Raw genomic sequence first — 21,543 nt, forward strand, 5'->3', positions numbered from 1 at the left:
ACTAATGTTTATTAATTTCAGAGAAGAATGGAATGGTGCGAATGTCTCTTCGGATAATAACGCGACAGCGCCAACCGCGCAGCTACGGCGGAGCTCTTAACCGTCAACCACAAAAGCCTTAACATTCGATCGTAGCAAAACTTACGAATTGTTGGGCATCAGCCGCATCCACAGAAGCTAATCGACCGAATATCTGTTACATTGTTACTTGCAACAACGAAATCCGAGTATTTAAAATAGAGAGCTCAAGTTCCAGGAACACGCACAACGCATAACTAACTACCTATTAACATAGAATATCATAGATAACAACAACTATACATGTACAAAATGATACATCCGTCTCAAGAATTCCCAGTAAAATATCATTTTCATTAGTACCTATATTGACGCCTCGTTCAGCCAACACATAACAAAAATTACGGCACTCCTCTCACAGCTTTTAAGATGGAGAACTGAACTTAGGACTAGAATGCGATGACAATCAATCAGAAGCTACAGCGATGTTTGCATTGGACGTTTCTAACTAACTCTACATAGATAATTATACAAAATTCTCTAAATATTCCTACATGTAAATTTAACTGTGGTGTGATTGGCAATAGGTTATTTCAGTTAAAGGTGTAGCAAAATGATTAATCACAGAAATTATGATGTAATGTAATTTGATCTGAGAATTAGAAGAGGCAAATAAGGACTAATACAAGGCACTTTACAATCACAGTTGATCTTAAAATATGACCCTTGAATCAATGAAAATAATATTTGTAAACAAATATAATTTCAGGCTAGTATTGCCAAACAAAGCGACAACGACGAGGTTCAGTTTTGCCATCAAGACTAATAAGAAACAGAGCAGAGGTGCTCTCAGCTCAACAGGTAGAAGACAATGAGCCAAGACCACGATGCGAACTTCAGCTAGAGAAATTTAGAAAGATACAGTAAATACGGCAATAGTAAGTAAAGAGTGCATCATTCATACCGTCACAGACGATTTGAAGTCGATGTGAAACTCGTTCTGAAGGCGGAAGCTCGTCAATTAGATTTTAATTTAAGATTTTTAGTCAAGGGGAAAAAAGGAACAATTCCATTAAATACGATAGAGAAAACTTTCTAGATAGAAGGCTTCATTAGAATTTAGGAGGGCAGTCGTCAAGCGAAGCAGCCCACCTTTATAGGTTCTTTTACCCCTAGGTGCTGCGAGAGTCGTTGACAAAGTATTTAAATATAATTTAGGGAGACAATTGTCGATGGCAGCAAACAGTTCAATAATATCCGTCATCCTAGGAGTTGAGGGAGGCGATGTCGAAGTTTTTAACTGCGTAGTCGTGGAAGTAAACAAGGATACCGAGAGGCTGTCCCAGGATAAGAGAGGACCAGACGATGATGTTGCCCCAGCGGCAACCTAGCGTGCGGGCCACCGTTTGAGATACGGTGATCAGCGGCACCTGCAACATAGGAGCAATCAAGCATACAAAAATTAGGAGCAATCAAGCAAATTTAAAAAAAAATAAGCAAATTTGTTAGAACATTTAATCGCTTTTAATATTGTGTAACCATTGAGATTGGAGGATGAAATACTTACGAGTAAAATTAGTGATAAAAACAATAACTAAATTCGATGGGTTATATCGGTAGCGGGGTTTGCAACAATACAAAAATTAGCGGCAACGACGCAGATGAAAAACAAACAAATTTGTTAAAACAATTAATCGGTTTTAATAATGTACAACTGTTAAGATTGGAGGATGAAATATTCAGGAGTAAAATTAGTGATGAAGTAATAAATAAATTCGACGGGTTATAGCGGTAGCGGTGTTTGCATTAATACAAAAATTAGGAGCAACGACGCAGATGAAAAACCAACAAATTTGTTAAAACAATCGGTTTTAATAATGTGCAACTGTTGAGATTGGATGATGAAATATTTAGGAGTAAAATTAGTGATGAAGTAATGACTAAATTCGACGGGTTTTAGCGGGAGCAACTGACCTGCAAGACCATACCGATGAAGACATGAATCTTGTACATTTGCAGGGGTACAGACACGAGGTATTCATGCAGCAGCGCAGAGAACAGGAACACTAAGAGCGAGGCGAAGAACTTGTTGTGCGAGTACTTCATCACCGGCACAAACAGGTGCCTGAGTATAGCACAAGATAAAGAGATTTTACAATCTTTCCAAACGTAAGTCTTAGTAATAATAATAACTTGTACTAGCCCAGAAGATTTACTCATACTTGATGTTAATAAAAAACTTGCAATGGGCAAGCGTCTCCAGTACAACAGCAGTGGCCACACGCCAAATAATCCAAGCACTTCCGAACCTGACGGCCCACTTATGCACGGGTAGATTCCAGAGCCGCCAGAAGGTTCCGACGTCTTCAGCGTTCCACCAGTCGTCGTAAAAGTGGCGGTCGGCGAAACGCAAAATTTCGCCCGTCGTATTCAGGAACGAGTGGAAGACGATGTAGAAGCACGTCAGCCATAGCAAGTGGTTGGGGATCTGGGGGATATGTGGGAAGAACATGTTTGGGTGCAGAAAAATTAGGGCGGGAAGGCAGGGAATTGGGGTAAAAACATGTTTGTGAGCGATAAAACTCTGTTGATTAGGGGTGAAAACAGGATGGAGATTATTATGGAGTTGGTTATAGCAATTAATAATGTAGACGAACATGAATGATGGGATATTGGAAATGGATTTTCGGAGGCAAAGGAATCTTAGGAAACTTAGGATTTGGAAACAGGATGGGCGAGATGAAAGCGGTGAGTGGTTCAGACGAATTATTACAATTAAAAAAATTAAACTTAAAAATGAAAGATATAGAAATGATTTGAAGATAAGACTTTAGGACAGACAGATCGAGCAAGGTAAATCAATTAAAAATAGGATAAAAATTATTTATGATTCTAATTTTTAGCATTAAAAAAAATGATGAATATAGATTGGCAGAGACTATCGAGAAACCTAATTTAAATTCATAAATGTTGAGCAGCGTAGAAGACGCAGATTAAGAGTTTACTTCTGGTCTGTGCTCGGTCAGTCATCGATGACCATTATTAATAAAAAAATCACTGTAGCCCATGGGATTTCTGTAATTTTGCGAAAATTACAAGTCAGAGTGGAACACGATCATGTTCACAATACCGCTCAGAGCAAAAAAATATTTGCTATGGTCAGGTACACTGGATTACTCACCGACAACTTCAAAAGCCTCTCCCACGTTCTAATGAAGTCCATGTCCTGTGGGGGAAAACAGAGTGGTGGATGAAACCTCAAAATATTAACTTTGCAAAGTCCAAGTTAAGGCGTCAATTGAAAATCGATATAAAAAATCCTGCTTGTGAATTTTTGAATAACATATAAATTCCATTTGGCTGATTATGTTATAAGTCCTCATTATGTTCCGCCAATCTAGCGGAACACTTCATGCCAATCTATTGAAAATATCTTTTTCAATACATTGAGTCCAACTCCATGCCAAGGAAATTTTGATGCAGTGTTTTTATCTCGATCAAAATATTCAGACAAATTAGCTAGTCCTGAGTTTTAAAATATATCTCGATTTTATCAGTTTTTTTTCAAAACGTCTTTTAACATGACCATAATTGCAATATTAAAAAAAATCATTCGTCATACCCATACGTCTATGATCAGCACAGGCAACTCATACACCGTAAGAAAATGTGTTTTTTTTTTTTTCTCGACCTCGTAAGGCGAAGCCGCTAAGTCGAGTGTTATAACCAAGACGTGTGTTCAAGATTCGCAGATTTTTTCCTACAATTTTGAAAATTTACAGCTATGTTTTAAATGTGCGATATTGAACAAGCTCATTCCAAAATTGTTACAAAGGACATCCTATTAGACATCAATTGAAATAAAATCAACAATAACCATTTTTGATCGAACAATACTGTTAAACATAATTATAACTGAATTAGAACGGAAGAGTTCTTCCCATACAGAACAGGACCAATTAACAATAAAAGCATAGAATCTAGATCAATACGACTACAATTAGCTTAGTTGACCACTAGAATTTAATTCATTATGACCATCTATTTTATTGTCTTACCTTCTATTATCTTATCTTCTATTATATTATCTTCTCTGATCTTATCGTCTATTATCTTATCTTCTATTTTATTATCTTCTAGTATCTTATCTTCTATTCTATTATCCTATCTTCTATTATCAAGTACTAGGAGTCTCGAGTCACTAGGACTAGGGCTGACCGAGAAGGGTTTGAAGGAGTTCTTCACGCTTGGGATCATCCACTGCTGGAAGAGCGCCATCACCAGGTTACTCAGCACCAGCACCTCCAGGGCGCGCCGGAACAGGAACCTGGGTGACAACGCAGCATTGCAGTGTAGTCATGGTGACATGGAATGGGTCTTAGTAACTTCAACAGGAACCACGAATAACAATAATTGCGATGTTATATTAACAAAAATTATTTTAACCCAAAACCCATCGCCAGCAAATTTTTCCGATGAGCCTACAAAAGCAATAAAATCCGACGAAAGCCTCTAGCTGACTGCCCCTCGGGCTAACAGGAAGATAACTAACAACTACGTAGCTAACTACGCATTCATGCGGCAATAATAAGAAAAGTAACAATGACTTAGAACTCTGATACGGCAGCGATAAAAGCAACAAGACTAAGGAATGAAAATTGTGCCGACATCGTTGCTGCCACGTGATGATGACTTTTGGAGCTGAGTGGTCGGAAGTCTTCAAGCAAAACACACTTTTAGTTGCGACAACTACATACACAAAAGAAGAGTTGAAAGATGCGCAACAACAATAAGATAACTTAACGATGAAGGCCATAATCAAAAAGAGTTGTAGCAAGGGTAACAATAACTCACCACTTCCTGATGCGCGAGGTGCGAGGGAAGTTAAGCTCGTAGCAGAGGGTGGGCGCGAGCAAGAAGTAGTAGAGGTCCCTCAGCGTGAGGTTGTCGGGGTACCGCACCAGCCGCTCTGATGACGCGCCGCTTGTCAGGTACTCGTCTGCGTCTGCAGCACCACAATAGCGCAGGTTATGAGAGGTAATGAGGCAGGTATCACTGAGACGACGTATGTATGGTTACATGGGTTTATCGTCAGCGTCTAAGTATCACAGAGACGATGCATGGTTACATACTACCACATCGAGCGAGTCTAAATCACTGCAATCACGTAATGTCTGCGTATAATTGAGATATGGACCACAGATACACGATAATTATTATTACACTAATTTAGTGTACATTGTAGTTTGAACGAGCAATACTCTCGTCAGGCGACTAGTAGTCTAACTTCTAATCAAAACATTTAAAATGAAACGTCGAACAATTTAATAGTCGGTTTTCATTTTCAGGAAAAATTTCGAACAAGCCACAAGGTAACCGAAATCACGCATATTGAGGGCTAGAAATCATCAACGCTTATTTCTGGGCTCATAAATAAAAATAAATTTTCACATCTACATCAACTTAGAAGTTCGCCTATTCCCTTCTTCAGTACAGTACGAACACTTCACCCTTTGTCAACAGCGGGTAGTTCTAGTTCTACTAGCTCAAGCCCCTATAATACAGAATGTCTACCAAAATTTTGATAACCGAATACTCTTGAAATCCAACATTGTCTCAAGGTTAAACCAGGTATTGCAACATATTTTCAGTAATACCATAGTTTACTTAATAGGTGCTAATGTTCATAACTCTTCGATTGATGAATGCTCTCAAAAATTAGTGTATGAAAAAAAAAGGAAGCAACACTTGGAATCTTTGCCAGATTATCTTGTGTTAGGCAGTAAACATTTTTGTGAAAGAAAAAATTCATCACTTCGGGAAAGTTCGCGTTCCAGCTAGAAGCCAGTAGATTAGCATGTCTCACAGCCTCACAGGTAGGGCTTTACATTCACCATAGCATTGAAACGTTTTAGAGGTCTATAGACAGAAGGACATATGATTTATTCTGTAGGCTTCAGAGAACAAAATCACCCTCTCACCAGCCATAACCTTCTCGGCGCCGAGGTTCCTGAAGGAATGGCTCCTGCCGCGCAGGTTCTTACGCTTGTCGTTCCTGTCGTCTCTGCACCAGTGGTTGACTTGCACGTACGACCACAGCTTCAGCAGCATGATGGTGTGCACCGTGCAGATCACCATTCGACCAACTGCATACAATTGAATAATATTAAAATAATCGAGTGAGTATTTGCTGTGTCAGGCAAAAAGTACCGTCTGACCTGGAATCATTCTAATTATTCGACTTATTTTATTAGATTAACAGGATAATTTCAGACATTAATAATTACACCAGACAAATAACTAAGCGACCAACTGCGCTTAACAAACCATGCTTAAATGATAAGTTCATCAAATAATCAATTCATGGGAGTTCAGTTCAGACAATCGAGGATTGTAATTAATGAAGGAAAAAAAATTTCCTTCTAATAACTGTCCATCTGTACGGTTCTTCATATTAATTTGTCTCTGCATGTCACTCTGGTTCATTTAGAGCCTCGCAGCGGAGGACGCGCTCGATATTTCTCCCGCCAAAATCTTTGTACTTAATTAAGGTACGCGGATGAATCGCATACGAAAGATGTTAATTCTAATGTACGGACCAATTCCTATTGTCTAATTTACGGACGGTTAGGTTTATCTAAGGACAATACACTTTTTCAAAACACGAGCTTGACCAGTAAGAGAAACACTGAGGGAGTAAGTTCGAAATTCAGTTTAGGGATTAGAGAGTCCAGAAGAACATTGAATATAGCATCTATATCACGATCTGATTAATAAGGATTGGCAAAATATAACGGAAAGAGATGAATATGTAATCTAATACGAAAAGCATATTTAGTAATCCTTAAAAACATGTATATAGTTCGAGGCATACGTGAAGTGTGCACAGTAAGAAGCACACTACACTAATGTGGCACTCACGTAGACTGAAAGCATTCGGGAATGCGTTGAAGACAACCATAGGAGTGAGGACTATGACAAGCAGCTGGAAGGCGTGTAGGTACCAGCCTAACCAGCTCGGCAAGACGTCCTGCGCATTACGCAGGCTTGGTATCACAGACACAATATTATAGTGCACGTAAGGCTAGTGTCAGTAGTTCCAGTTAATTGGTAACTAGAGTAACGCTTGTTATATCCACTAACGAATGGTTAAGCTTTACCAATTCCACAGAGTAGGGAAGAACGTTTTCAGTGGGCGAGTACAAACACCTGAAATTGGTAATTTACAAACTATAAGTCACACGTAATTTTAGCTTGAATATTAAATCTCGTATGCAGTTATTAGGAAGTCGTTGGTCTGGACACATACTATAAAACTACCCGGTATTACAAATATTTTATTGGTTCTAATGTTTTATTTTCAACAGCTCGAAAGGTCCGTCCCGAGTAAGCTTCAAAGCAAAAGTAAACGTACCTCAATCCAGGGACTGAACTAAATTCTACGCGAGTATTTGATTCACTAGTGGTTAGGTCACATCTAACAAAATTTAGTCATGAGAAGCATTATTGCATGGATAAATTACGAATATATATCAAATATTGTGGTTATAATTTTCAGCCTGGGTTGTGAAGTGGACGGATTCCTCCCCATATTAAAGGAACGAAGAATAGTTTCTTGTACCGCCCGGTCGTCAAGGGTACTGAGAGCTTTGATATTACATCAAACGCGCTTCTTTTTAAATTCATTGAAGTATGCCCGAATAAATTCAATCATCACATGATGTTGAAGTGGCTATATAAAGTATGAATGTAAATTTTCGTTCGATCTATGGTCCGCACAACTTGTGCGCTATGCCAGCGTTAATTTACTTTTTCGACAGAGTTAATCCAGTATATATCAATAATACTTAACTTTCTACTCGGTGTGATTGGTTATAACCTACAAACAGGCTACCTTCGCGTTGTCTGGGACAGAAAAAATCCCAGCAATTGGATCTCGTTAGTAAGATAGAAATTAATGCAAGATAGTTCAAGACTGGTTAAAACTGAAATATCACATAGATCATACAGTGTGATTCAAGGAAACTTCCAGGTTTTGTATTTCGCGCCAAGAAGCAAGACGTTGTAGGAAAAGTGCGGAAAGTATTTCATATGAAAGGCAAGGTCATGAAGTTTTGTGCCCCGCCTTGTCAGTTGCCACTATGCATTGGACAAGTGAGCAGCGTGCGTTTGCTGTCGAGGCGTACTTTTCTAATGGTCGTTCCATTATCGCTACTCGACGAGCATTCCGTACCCGGTTCCGTATTCGTTCTTCAAGTCGGGTTATTGATCCGAAATGATTATTACGTGGGTGAATGTCAGGGATGTTTGGTTCCAACAGGACGGAGTCACGGCCATCGTCATGCCCAGGGGATGTTCTGAGACAACATTTTGCACAGCGCCCCATCTCCTTGAGAGGCGACCTTCTTTGACCGGCCCGATCCTCCGATTGGATCCGTGAAAATTTTTTATGAGCTTATCTTGAATCAATTGCTTACAAAGACTGTCCAAGGGCCCTCCCTCATTTGAAGAACAACATACGCCAAGCCGTCACCAACATACCAGTCAATTTAATATGCTTCAGCGAGTTGAACTGAAATTTAAAGATCGACTAACCAAATGCATTGACAATGGGTACGGTCATTTGTCTGACGACATCTTTAAAATTGTGATAGAAAAATTTAGGTAATGTCTTTTGCAATAAAATTGTTATTCTAATGATATCTTTGCTAGTACTTTTTTATTGAGATTTTAAATCCGGAAGTATCCGTGAATCACTCTGTAGAACAACCATTTGACTCTCGTTTCAAGATATATAAAACTATTTATTTCACAAAACAATTTAAAAATAGAATTTTAATGTGAAAATATAATTTAATAAAGTTTATGTCGGTGTGTTTGAGCCTAATGCTAGTTCTATGCTTATTGTGGTTTGAGATAAAACTTTACTTAACGTATTTATTTGATTCGGGAAGACGGGATTCGGCAAAACTTGATTCTTAAATTGCATCGATTAATTATCCATAACAGAATACGTCGGGATGCACTAGCTAGTTGTTTCAAAATTGTTAATTTGTACAAAAACAGTTCATTAAGTATCGAATTGATTGTAATCAATTAATTTGCGTACATCGATCAACTACCTTAATACTTCTAAATCTAAAAAGATGTTTGCGAGTATCACGTCACTTTATTATCATTTATAGCATAATTATTTATCTGCTTCGCAGCTGATACGTAGTGCCCAGTTGGAAACGTTTGTTTTCTAGCTCCAATCATCGCCATTTTTATTTCCTCAGTATACGGAGGTAATCTTGTTGATTTATTCTTCAGTGTCACGGACTTAAAGATGAGATCAAAATTTAAACTGGACCTGATATACTTTGTACGCAATGGACACCCACCTTGGCGAGGAACTTCTCCACTTTATACGCGTACAGGTAGTGTAGGTTAGAGCCTGTAGTAAAGGATATTGTGTGATCAACATAAATGTATGATTTGAAAATCTTTCGTTAAGTCACTAATACAGAAATTGATATAAATAAAGCATATGAAAAAGCACACATGTTATTATGCAAATTTCAGGAAACAATCGAGGAAAATAATCCGAACAAGAAACGCATATAAACGGCCATCAACCGAGAAATTTAGTAACACCTTGAAAAACAAAAAAATCAGTAGAGGGTAGCAAATGCATGCCAAAACTTTACTGCGCCTTGTGAATAATTTCAACGACGAATCAAAATTTGTGAATTACTTTAGCGATGAGCAAGCAGCAAAGGAATATGGTGATGTGAAATTACGAGGCGCGTTTTCAAGCAAGTACCGTTTTAAAATTATGCCGCCGTGGCGCTGCCATTTGACGCATGGCTGCCGTGCAATTCTATATGCTGGGAGTCACATAGGTCATTACGGAACGAACCTATCGATTACTCATTTGTATTAAAAGTGTTAAAAAGCCAACACTTGTAGAGGATTCCGCCGACAGCAGCGTGCGCGCTGTAATGCGTTCGCTCAGAACTGAAGGCTTCAGAGTAAGTTGCTTTCATTGCTGAACTACTGATTTTCATTCCGGAAACATTTGGACCAAGAGAATGGGGTGTAAAATAGGTTAGTGCCTACAGAGATGACCGTAAAAATATTCACGATGAAGAACGAATTGGGCGACCTCCCCCAAACCGGGCAAGATCGTCCCTGACCGCGTCGAACTCAGGGCTACCGCTACACACGCGACCACGAATTGTTTTTGCAGTTGAAGACGCTCGAAGAAATACACACATCGAAGAAATCGCAACATCTAAGAATTCAATATTAATGTAGTATTAGTGGTAAAAAGTTTACTAGCAATTCAATATTAATGAAAAACGTGTAAAAAGTGAAGTTTGCCTTTTCATGTCAATACGCGGGATTAGGCACATTTTTACCTCTTAATTCTTCAAAACAGTTGTTAAGAAAACACCATTCGTATGTTATTCAAGGTGCAAAAACGAGCAACTATTATAACAGAAAACAGATTTGCGGCAAAGGAAGAAAAATTCAGTGGATAAGAGATTCCTTTAGGTCTCCCCGATCAATGGATAAGGGATTCCTTTAGGTCTCCCCGATCAAAGGATAAGGGATTCCTGTAGGTCTCCCCGATCAATGGATAAGGGATTCCTTTTAGGTTTCCCCGATCAATGGATAAGAGATTCCTTTAGGTTTTCCCCGATCAATGGATAAGGGTAATTGGTTTAGGTTATCCCCGAATAGCTAGAGAACAGACCTAGCAGCCAGAGGGGTGTGTTGTAGTAGTTCTCTCGTTGATGTTCCTCTTGCACCCACCGCAGCCAGTCAAGAGGGTTAACTCGCACACCGTACCTTGTAATATAAGTCACGCAATCAGGATATACAACGAACGAAAATTATTCTAACTAATCACTGACTGATAAAATAGGATTTTCTAAATCTGTCATAAGCATAGGCGTTACTAGGTTTTAATGAAATAGGGGCTAAACCCCAGGAGAGATATATAGGATGTGAGCAAACGTTCAATTTCATGAACAGCTAACATCTTTAGTACAGTACAATTGCAAATGCTGGAAGTACTGTATCTTTACAGTTTTAATAATTCAGCTCATATTTTCTTGTGGGCATTTATTGCACAATAATAATAATTCAATAAATGAACAATAATTATTTAGGGAGGCTTAGGAATATTTTAAGGGCCTAATCCCCCATGAAGGACCGTATGACGTCATACGGCCGTACTATAGCCCGTAGGATGTCACTGGTTATAACTTAACTCATCCTATTAATCTATTTTAACCGACTTGTATAATATATAATAAGAGCGCTACATAATACCGGAATTGATAGAGGCTTAGAAACAGAGCAGTGAGAAAAAATTGTATTAATATTGAATTAATACTTAAATAAAACATAACCTGACCCTAAGAATTGAAATCTACAAAATATACAGAATATATCTATCGTACTTGCATCTAGATTCTAGATCCAACAATCGTATTCCAAGTTTAAAACCACTTTCAATACCTCTAATTACACTTAGCTAATTAAGTTCAAAGAGTTCATCTGAGTGCAGCTTCAAAGGCAAGGAATACTAGTATACCTGAGATGAAGAATAATAATTAAATTTAATATTCAAATATGCCAGTATGTGTTCGTACATATTAAATTCAATAATTATTCTTTATTGTGTTCAATATGCCATTATGTGTTCGTACATATTAAATTCAATAATTATTCTATATTATGTTCAACAAGCCATTATGTGTTCAATATGCCGTTATGTTTTCGTACATACAAGATATTATCGAATACGACGATACTTCAGTGTTAACAAATTCTATAGTATTAACAAGATAAGCATTCCCTAGAGCCATGAATTGTAGCTTGCACGCGGCAAAAAAATATATTTTTAAGACAAGATCAATTCTATTAATATCTTTAACCAATCAACAGAAGATTATATTAGCATTGAAATAGGAGACGACACCATCGATGAGAAGCAACATTAACTCTCAGCCAAGCGATGATCACAAACACATGATCAGTGAACAGGGAGGCTCTGTGTGCGGGCAGCCGCGGCGTCTGGCTGTGGCGGTGCCATAAATGGCATGGCACTGATAATCACAAAACGGCGAATATTAACTATTGCACTGTTATTGAAGATTTATCTAAAAAACATACTACAACCAATCGATACTTAGTTAAAAAAACATATAATCAGTTAACAGCGACATTTTTAATACTAACTGAACCGTAGCGACAATAATACCTGCGTGGCCATGACAAAAGAATAACATACTAAAGAACATTACCTGTAAACGTGGTTAAGGCAGTACAACATCCGGATATTCGATATACTGCATTTGCTCGTATTACGTGGATGTCACAGTACACGGTACGAATCAATGGCTCAATGGACAACTAAAATCAGAAACCTTTAAACGATTACGCATAATGTAAAATCCATTTAATTGAATAACTCTAAAAATTTTAAATTGCAATCAGCATGACATTCGTAGGAGCGCCATTCAGTATGGGTTAAGCAAAATCGCGCTAGCAACATAGTGCCTATCGCGGCCGACTAAGCCCTTAACATCCAATCAATATTCGTGTTTATGGGTAGAATAACGGTTAAAAGTTCATACGCGATTCACTCTGGTGGCACTGACTGAAAACGTTATGGTCGCAAAAAATGTCACCAAATCCGCCTAACTGCGAATATTAAGGTTACCATGTTTAAAATTTCCTCTCATAAGTCGGGGTTCTAAGACGTACACCAAGCACCTGAAACGTGCACTTGTCCGAGTGATAAGATAGCCGCTCGTGCGATACGAGCGCGACACACTGATATGCCACGCCATGTTTGGTGACAATCATAAACCATCACGGATAATATAAATACTGCGATTCTACAATTTCGATGCTGTCGCTTTAGATACTCGCATGAACTATTATAAGGTCTCTTTATTTATGTACATAATTGCAACCAAGGAAACCGAGGAAATCAATCGAGGAAAACCGATCAAACCAATTAAGCCGACCTTTAATTCGACTAATTTAATTAATTTTGTGAATGTAAATGTTAATAAATGTTAATAAAAATTGTTTATACGCAAGTTCAGTAGACCTTTAATTCGACAAATTTAATTAATTTTGTGTATGTTAATGTTAATAAAATGTCAATAAAATGTTGATAAATGATGTTGATAAAAATAATTTATACGCAAGTTCAGTTGTAGTAAGTACTCACTTGAGGACATTCTCTAGCATGAGGCGGCAGCCGCCGATGGCGAGGATAAGGAAGCCCCAGTTGACGATGCCTTCGTACCGGTCGAACCCTGATGACCACGACAGCAGCGAGTCGCGCGGCTTGTGGATGCTGCAGGCGGGTACAACTTATCAGGTATAATGGCTCGATACATGGCCACTCTGAGTGGGAACTTTGAGGAAATAAGTATACTGACGGTAACATTAGTGACAAAGCCTTTATATAAGTAACCCATTGAATTAATTTCTTTTAAATAACCTTGTGGATGCTGCAGGCGAGTACAACTTACAATCTAAGGTATTATGGCTCAATACATGGCCACTCTGAGCGGGAATTTGGAGATAAATATACTGACAGTAACACCGGCGACCAAGCCTTTATACAAGTAGCCCATTGAATTTCTTATTTGTTTTACCTAAAAAATGTTAGGAAATTCCTTTGTTGCTCAATACGATCCACTGCTCTAAGGACGGCCGTTGTCTAAAGGAAATGGTCTTTCTGATTTTCATCGACGAGAGAATCGGTGGAGAGAGTGAGAATCCGCTTTAAAAATTTTCAGTCAAAACAAGCCGATCTTATACAAGCGTCGTCCCGATAAGCGATAGAACTCGTATCCATTTTCAATATTAAGCAGAAATAGAGAAAAATATAGAGACGTCCCGGAAAAAATGAGAGCTTAAAAATTTCACGGAATTCATTTCTTCTCAACTGAACACGATAATGCATAACGAGACATGTATACCAGTTCGTATATGTATTTATGTTAAATTTAAATACTGAATCCTCGGACAGTTTGAACAACATTTTTCAATCTTCGTCATTTAAATTATATTACGCACAACGTTATTGCTAGTGCCCATCTTGTAAACGAGAGCAGTAATGAAAGAATAGAGAAAAATGACTCAAACGGCCAACTCACAAGACTGCGTAAATGACTCGAAAATTAAACAGATTTCTTTACGGCATTTGAAACTAGTATTGAACGCATACACTACAGTCCGTATTAGGCACGAACATTTAAGGTCTACGAAATACGATACATTATGAAAAAAGGCTCAGGATCAAATTATTCTACGAGTTATACAGCGCTAAGTCGGCCCATCAATGTAACTGCCAAGTTGTGTTCGCAAAAAAATGTCGCCAAATCCACCTCACTGCAAGTTAATTAATAATCAAGCATTTACCATGTTTAATCCCTAATCATGCGCCTGAATGTCCGGAATGTCTTGTCAGGTCTATGATCGTAATAAAATATTTCGATATGTCTTGTATCGTAATGGCATATTACGCATGTCTCGAATCGTTATGGAATATTTCGTTCAGATTTTATTGTAATGAAATATTTCGTTTTGTCTCATGTCGTGTCATGTCATGTCTTGAATCCTTCTGTCATGTCGAACTGTAATAATTTCAGTCTCGTAACGATCCTCCATAACTTCTGGGATATAATTTTTACAGAATTTCACACAGATTCGGGTCAGAATTTTAGTTCCTATTAAAAAACGTATTCGAAGACGATTCTTCCCTTGGTCCCGCAATTTTGCAGGCTATTTCTCGTCTCGTCTCGTAGCTCCGTTTCATTTGAACATACGATTCAGAGACGCAAAGGTTTAGTAAAAATCAGGGAGAGGAACAATGTCTTGAAAGGTTAGGTAGATAAACAAAAAATACTAGAGATGAGTCTCATGAAAGGTTCTTCTGCTGCGCATGTGTCAACTGTGTTTTAGTATAAATAACCCCATTGCAAAGCGTATAGAAGGAGCATAACTTTGTACCGACACATTAAATGGGTTCAGTGTGCAGAGACGCGACTTTTGATTCTGCTCAATTGTTCAATTCACTGTCGGATGGGCGTGTTTATAATTTATTTAAACCAATCAAAGAATTTTATGGAGTTAGTTAGTTAGTATAGTGGCCACATGTTTACTAGCCCTTCAGCTATTTAGCTATCTCGCACCGAAAGTCATATTGATCATCACCAAAGAGGTGGAGGGTCTCGATTATCAAAAGTTTCTCAAATCAAAAATAGGTCATCACCCACAAGAGGTGGAAGGTCTCAGATGTCCAGCCCGCTGAAACTGGCTCGAAAGAAGCAGCGTTAGCATCTCAAAGAGACGAAGTGACAAGGAGGGACAGGTGAAAAGCGACAGAAACGAAGACACTCGAACTAGAGGTCGCTTACACGGGACGCCGGCCACCCGCACGAGAGACAGAGAAGGGAAATTTAAGGAATCCTACCTACATAATAACTCAACCCCACAACTGAGACCAACAGTCAGACACCGCGAGCTCAGCGGTGGGGCGCTCAGGAACAATCCCCCTAGGAGTGCAAAATCGCATAGGATTTCTGACGCGCACAGACACGCGTCCCCCCGAAGAGGGAAACTTTTTTTATGGAACTTTAACTTAAAAGCTACAGACAAATGCCGGGCACTAATCAAAAGCAGTTAAACAAGATGAAAGTATTATACGTAAATGAACGATATTCAAATTAGGACGATTGTTCGCAAAAATTTTGTGAACATATTAATCTTCAATGAAACTACAACAAACGGAAACTCAACAAGTTGGAATAGCGTAGTGAACAATATCTTCGAGATGGACAAAAGCACTATTTATTGTTTTGAGAAAAAAAACTTTCACAACTAAAAATTGTAGCGTTAGAGAAATCTCCAAAGAAATCAGGCAAGCCCTTCGCTAAACGCCCGTGAAAACGATGAAAAATACGAATCTAACATCCAGCTTTTCTTAATTAAGACGTTGAAGAATAATCGACAGGGAGCATTCCGCACAAGAACAAAATCATCAGGGTATTCGAATTGGCACAGTCATGCTGCTGACTGCAAGCACTCGAACGAAAAGAAAAGCTACGTTTTTACACATAAAACGTAAGCAGCACTGGATTTTTACGACCCCGAAATCTCAAATGATATAAAACACATGCTATAATGTCGATGCAGTTATGGTTATAAGTTCTCTGTGACCCTTTACTAGGCCACACCGATTAACTGAAGTAACGCCTAATCAGCAGCTCATTCTAGAAATTATACTTGACCAGCGTCGAGATTATAGTACTTCCTAGTTGGCAATAGGATTTGAGAGGACTGTAACTTTGACTTCAATTGTTAGCGGAATATTCATAATTACAAGCGAATTCCCAATGTATAGTTAGACACAAGATTCCACCGAGCTTTTCACGAGATAAGCAGAATAGTTACCAAGATTATATACGATATAAGAGAGGCTCACGGCTTATCAGGCTGGTATCTCCTCTTTTTGGAGTCCTCGGCGCTGATTACTTCGGGGCCGCACACTGAATTCGTGCGCCGAAGACGAGCCTGAAAAATAAGGACGGAGTTTAAAGCTCATTTAGTTGCACATTAATATTGAGGCTCAGATGCCAGCCGGCAAAACGAACACATGTATTGCAAGTTTTTTCCTGCCTGCCGTGTCAAAATTTCAAACCGAGATGAGAAGACGAGCATGGATTAGCACGAACGATAGGGACATTTAATTAGATTTTTTTATCGTAGATTGATTACCTGACATTAGCGATAAGTAACTTTGTTCAGTTAATAGGCATAAAATTGTTTATCCTAGCGATGAATCGGATTTCAAATTTTCAGTCTGAAATTAATGAAATTGCATTGATTCCAAATCAAGGATTGGCGCTCACACATGAAATTTGAAGTATATATACCTATTCTAAATTGACAGTCAATTTGGTCAGCAAAATTATGACACGACTCTTTAGCGATAAAATTACGAAGTCAGGAAAATAATGTTTATATGTAAAATTATCATTACACAAGTATTTAATAAAAAAATTAATATTTTTGAAAGTAGTTATGAAACATTCATTTTTGAAAGTAATAGTGAAAGAATTCACGCTCATCGCTCATGCATGGAAAACCTAAACACATATTCATCATCAAAAGGTATCATTATTCAAGTATGAAAATAAGAAAAGTGTTGAACAAGGAAGTAGTAATGACTGTAAGTAACAATTATCGCAAGTCTCATGACGCAAACTCTGACCACAGCAAACAGCGGAGGGTGTTATCCTAAACAACTTGTACACGCGACAGCCTGCGCTGTACGAATAACACGTATAAAATGTCAGTCTGCATCTTTATATTCATCAATGCATGACTTAATTTGAACTTTATTTGAGTACATTTTGAAAAAGTTAAGGATTACCGTCTAAACAGAACCAAGTACTAAGCACTTCATTATAATTGTTGGAAATATGCGCAACAAGATAGAAGAGAGCCATATAACTTTCATGTTAAGCTCCGATGGGCCAAAAACCACTTCAAGTTGTGGAAAAGGAGCAGAAATAGAATGGAAGGCATTTGAACGATAGATCGAAAAATGATGATTGTACAAGCGTGAATTACGTCAGCCTAATGTCCATGAACAAGGTCACACATTCAAGGTAGTTTATTCAAGGGCCCCAGGGACTTTAGTTGAACATGTTCGTCGGATTATCGTTACCGTAGGTCATTGATTTATTCGAGACGAGACATTACCATCTTAACCTATATTTTTCATTAAAAATGTGATATTTAACAAGCCTAATAATCAGGATCACGAATAAAACTAGATTCAAACAGAGTAAGGTAAGGATGCCATGATGATCTTGCTGTTTCCAGCACTGTTCCTAAATAGGATTTAGGAACGACTTATTTAAAGCCTCGTACGGCAACAGCACGTTAGTGAAAAATCATTTCAGCATAGGTAGATACATTGCTACAACTGACATTGGTACTGCTTACTTAGTGCTTAGCGTCCAAGGCACTGCAGGAGCACAAATTGCTCGGTTAAAAGGCACTACAGGAGCACGAAATGATCGGCTACAAGGCATTATGGGGAAACAAAAAATGCTAGGCTACATGGCACTGCAATGGTACAAAATGCAAGGTTACGAGAGTTTTCTTTCGAGCACTAGAATGGCACCCTAGGAGGCTAGGAAGATTGAGACTGGAAAGAATATGCGATTAACATAACGGATAAAAACGGGCAGCTGGAAAGAGAGGTAATGAATAGGCCGCTTGTGGAGTTAAGACTGTGAGACGGTAACGAAGAAAAAGTACAACATTATGAATTACTGATCTGGATGAGTGAGAGACGAAGTGAACGGGACGAGTTAGGAATGAGTGACCAGTATAAGTGGGGACGAGTGAAAGGGCGGGTGACCAAGACGACTACGCACTAAGTTTTGGAAAAGAGGACTGATAAGAATATCGTTTGATGTTGGTTAGCCTAGCCTGATGTCTGCCTTGGGTAGCTGACTCTGTTACGCCGCTGCGTCGCATGCTTTGGTCGTATCCTGTCCTGCAGGAGCTAGTTTACCATGTTCGGAAATTCCGTAAAGCTAGTTAAGCTTACACGTCTGTATTCGTGGACTAATATGACAATTCCTAAATAAGCTGAGGTCCACACAGCGTAATCTAAAGATTTTCAGTGTATTTTACTTTTGGTCATTTTTTGTGTTAATTAATAAATGAATAAAATATACATTAATTAACACATATAATAAATAAATTTGTGTTGTTGTTAATTAGCAAAATTCGGGGAAGAAAACGATCAGGAACACTTCGGTACGAGAAGGATTTGATTGATATTATAAGCTAGTTGAAGCTATGCACACATAAAAGCAAATGATAAATAATGAGGAACACTAAGCAAAGTTTCGCACATGTTAAAAATATCTAAAGTCAAAGTTTACATCGGGCTTTCCTTCCTAATTTAGTTCATGCAGACCAAATGAAGTTGCGTCAAGCAGGTCAATCCAACAAAGTTTGAAACACTTAATTATTCATTATTACAGTCGAAAAATAGTTAAATTGACAGTCTTTACTGTAAGTTTATATTGTCCGATACGATAACTTCTAGTGTCACAAAATATAGGGAAATATTTTCAGCACGTTTCGGGACGTAGAGGAAAATATCTGACGAGAAGACTAATTAATAGAATCCTCCGCATTTTATAACCTTCAAGGCGCAGCGACAGTAGCTTAAAAATAGACGAGTCTCTAATGCTCATCAGGCTTTCAAAATGCTTTCCTCATTTCAATGAAAAACGTTTCGGTGAAACGGTTTTCCGTTTCACTGAACCGTTTTGGGTGATTTTTTTTTCAGATTTCACTTAGTGTTCCCTAGACGTCCGTATAGGCGTAGCCTATCTTAATGTCTTTCGAATATCATTCCTATAGCTACAACTTCGAACAAATTGCAACGAAAATGTAATAAATTATCAAATTAGTTGTCTGATTACCTGGTGAAGTCTGATATGAAAATATAGACTTGAAGTAAATAAAATCAAGAATATCATGTATTAGGTAGTTAACTAGGTACGTCAGTACGTGTATTCGTTAGCGTTAATTATATTTATTTTACATTTATTTATTTCTTATTCACATTGGAGTACACAACACGTAACAAATGAACAAAAGAATCATAGAAGTGACAAAAATTCCTAGGTAGTGAAAGCCCATACAAACAGCTTCGTGGTCGACCAAGTGAAGGTAGACTATTATGTACTGTAGGTAGGCTATTCGGTAGCCCGGATTCTTGCAGTACCAACTACTTTCAAGGTTAGGGATAACGTACACCCGGGTTGTTGCCGACGCCAATCGTCAAATTGACGTGCGTATTAAGACAACTAAGGCCCAATAGGTACCAGGAAAGGAAATATGCCAGGTATTCTAAATTTCGAATCAATCCCTAGTGATGTAGTTGGTCGAAGGTTACTTCTGAACGCTTGCGAATGCACTTGTCACGGTTTAAAGCATAGAATGAAAGAACAAATGTACAGTGTACACATAAACGGCAGGATGTCAATAGTGGCTCAGCTGTACTACTGACAGTAATACCTAAGCCAGATAAGATCGACAAAAAACAAATCTCACAGATATTTTGCATCCAAGTTCATGGGCAGCAGGAGTGTATGATTCGATTGAAGGCTATCAAGTAAATAAATATATAAAGACTAAAAGAGTAAGGTCAAGGTGCATCTTGCATGGCACTCCAAAACATACTTAACTATTTGTTAATTAACCAATACGTACTTTCTTCGAGTCATTTTCTGACTCGTCATCAGCATCTTCGTTTTTACATCTGTCAATTAACTTTTGCAATTTATCTTCCGCCTGTGTATTTCTTTGTCGAACGCCATTCTGCTCTGAATCCATCTCTCAGACGAGTTACTCACACCTATCACTTCCCAAGTTGAACGGGCACTGAGCCGGTCAAAGCTTGCGGGTGGTGGTAAGGTGCGGCTCACCACTACATCACCGAACGTATGAGATGCGACATCTAGTGTACAAACCCACATTTTAAAGAACCATTATAGCGACAATTTGAATCAGTCCAAAATTAAAAACTATTCTAATACAGCAGTATTTTCCTGAAGAAATAATAATGTCAATGGATAAAAAGTTAGAAAATATCAAGGAGATAACTGAATTAATGAAGGAAAATCAAGTTCACTTCAACAGCGCATGTGTTGAAGGAAAATCAAGTTACTTTAACAGTTCACTTCAACAGCGGTTCAACAGACCATGGGCCTATTTCTTCTGTGCCGACACTTCTATTCACTTCTATTCTAAGAATAAAAATTGATCGCAACAGAGCATAGGACTGATAGGAGTAGCCAAAATATATGGTTGATTTGAGGTTCCACTCAGCTGTGAGCGGCGCCAGCGGCGAGGGGCGAGGGGAGCGCAGCCGTGCACCACCAATTTTGTACACCAATAAGCCATGAATCGAACGCCTTGGATCTCTCCGGACATCCACCAATCAGCCGTGAACCACTCGGCTTTGTCTTCTTCCGGCCAGGCATAGAACCTGCCGTGCACCACCAGGCCGCGGTTCGAATCTGACTTCCAGGCATCGTTAAATTACGTAATTTTACGTTCACCGCATCTGAGGTTAGGTTTCAGATAGCATAGTTCTGTTCCAAAATTTATCGTCCTTCTACAAGTGGCCGTTCGACCGAGGGCTGGTTCGACCCACGGCCTAGATACGGACGGCTTGAAGTGTTGAAGGCTGCGTTCCGGAAGGCAGGAATCATGATGGTCCATTACATCCAGGGCAGTGGTGGTCTTCGGCAGGCGACCACCTGCCACCTGGCAAATTTAAGCTTTTAGGAACGTTTTCAGTTGTGATGTCAGTGACATTTTTGCGTAACGTGAAGTTGTGTTTTTTAACGTGAAAAACGATCATTAAATATAGACGTTGAATATAAACTTCTTTCTGATGGATTG

General features: G+C 38.6%; 1 protein-coding gene across 1 annotated transcript; it reads right to left on the reverse strand.

Annotated features, from left to right (window-relative positions):
- Positions 1-257: 257 nt before the first annotated feature.
- On the reverse strand, positions 258-20,519 carry LOC108679309 (diacylglycerol O-acyltransferase 1). The gene is made up of 13 exons (XM_018167908.2): positions 20,347-20,519; positions 16,523-16,611; positions 13,256-13,384; positions 10,760-10,854; positions 9,402-9,454; positions 6,940-7,048; positions 6,000-6,164; positions 4,873-5,023; positions 4,237-4,345; positions 3,200-3,244; positions 2,328-2,506; positions 1,993-2,143; positions 258-1,448 (listed from the first exon to the last, which is right to left on the reverse strand). The coding sequence occupies exons 1-13, from the start codon at positions 20,467-20,469 to the stop codon at positions 1,284-1,286; spliced, it is 1,563 nt and encodes a 520-aa protein (XP_018023397.1). The 5' UTR covers positions 20,470-20,519; the 3' UTR covers positions 258-1,283.
- Positions 20,520-21,543: the final 1,024 nt, after the last annotated feature.

This window comes from Hyalella azteca, unplaced genomic scaffold, assembly GCF_000764305.2.
Source record: "Hyalella azteca isolate HAZT.00-mixed unplaced genomic scaffold, Hazt_2.0.2 contig2815, whole genome shotgun sequence".
Lineage (NCBI taxonomy): Eukaryota > Metazoa > Arthropoda > Malacostraca > Amphipoda > Hyalellidae > Hyalella > Hyalella azteca.

Bases quoted from the DNA above. Each gene is read 5' to 3' on its own strand.
- LOC108679309 (XM_018167908.2), bottom strand. From the start codon at position 20,469: ATGGATTCAGAGCAGAATGGCGTTCGACAAAGAAATACACAGGCGGAA. The intron at 3,245-4,236 runs GTCAGCCCTAGT...TTTCCCCCACAG, and splicing joins ACTCCTTCAAACCCTTCTCG to GACATGGACTTCATTAGAAC. The intron at 2,144-2,327 runs GTTCGGAAGTGC...TGCTATACTCAG, and splicing joins GTGCATAAGTGGGCCGTCAG to GCACCTGTTTGTGCCGGTGA.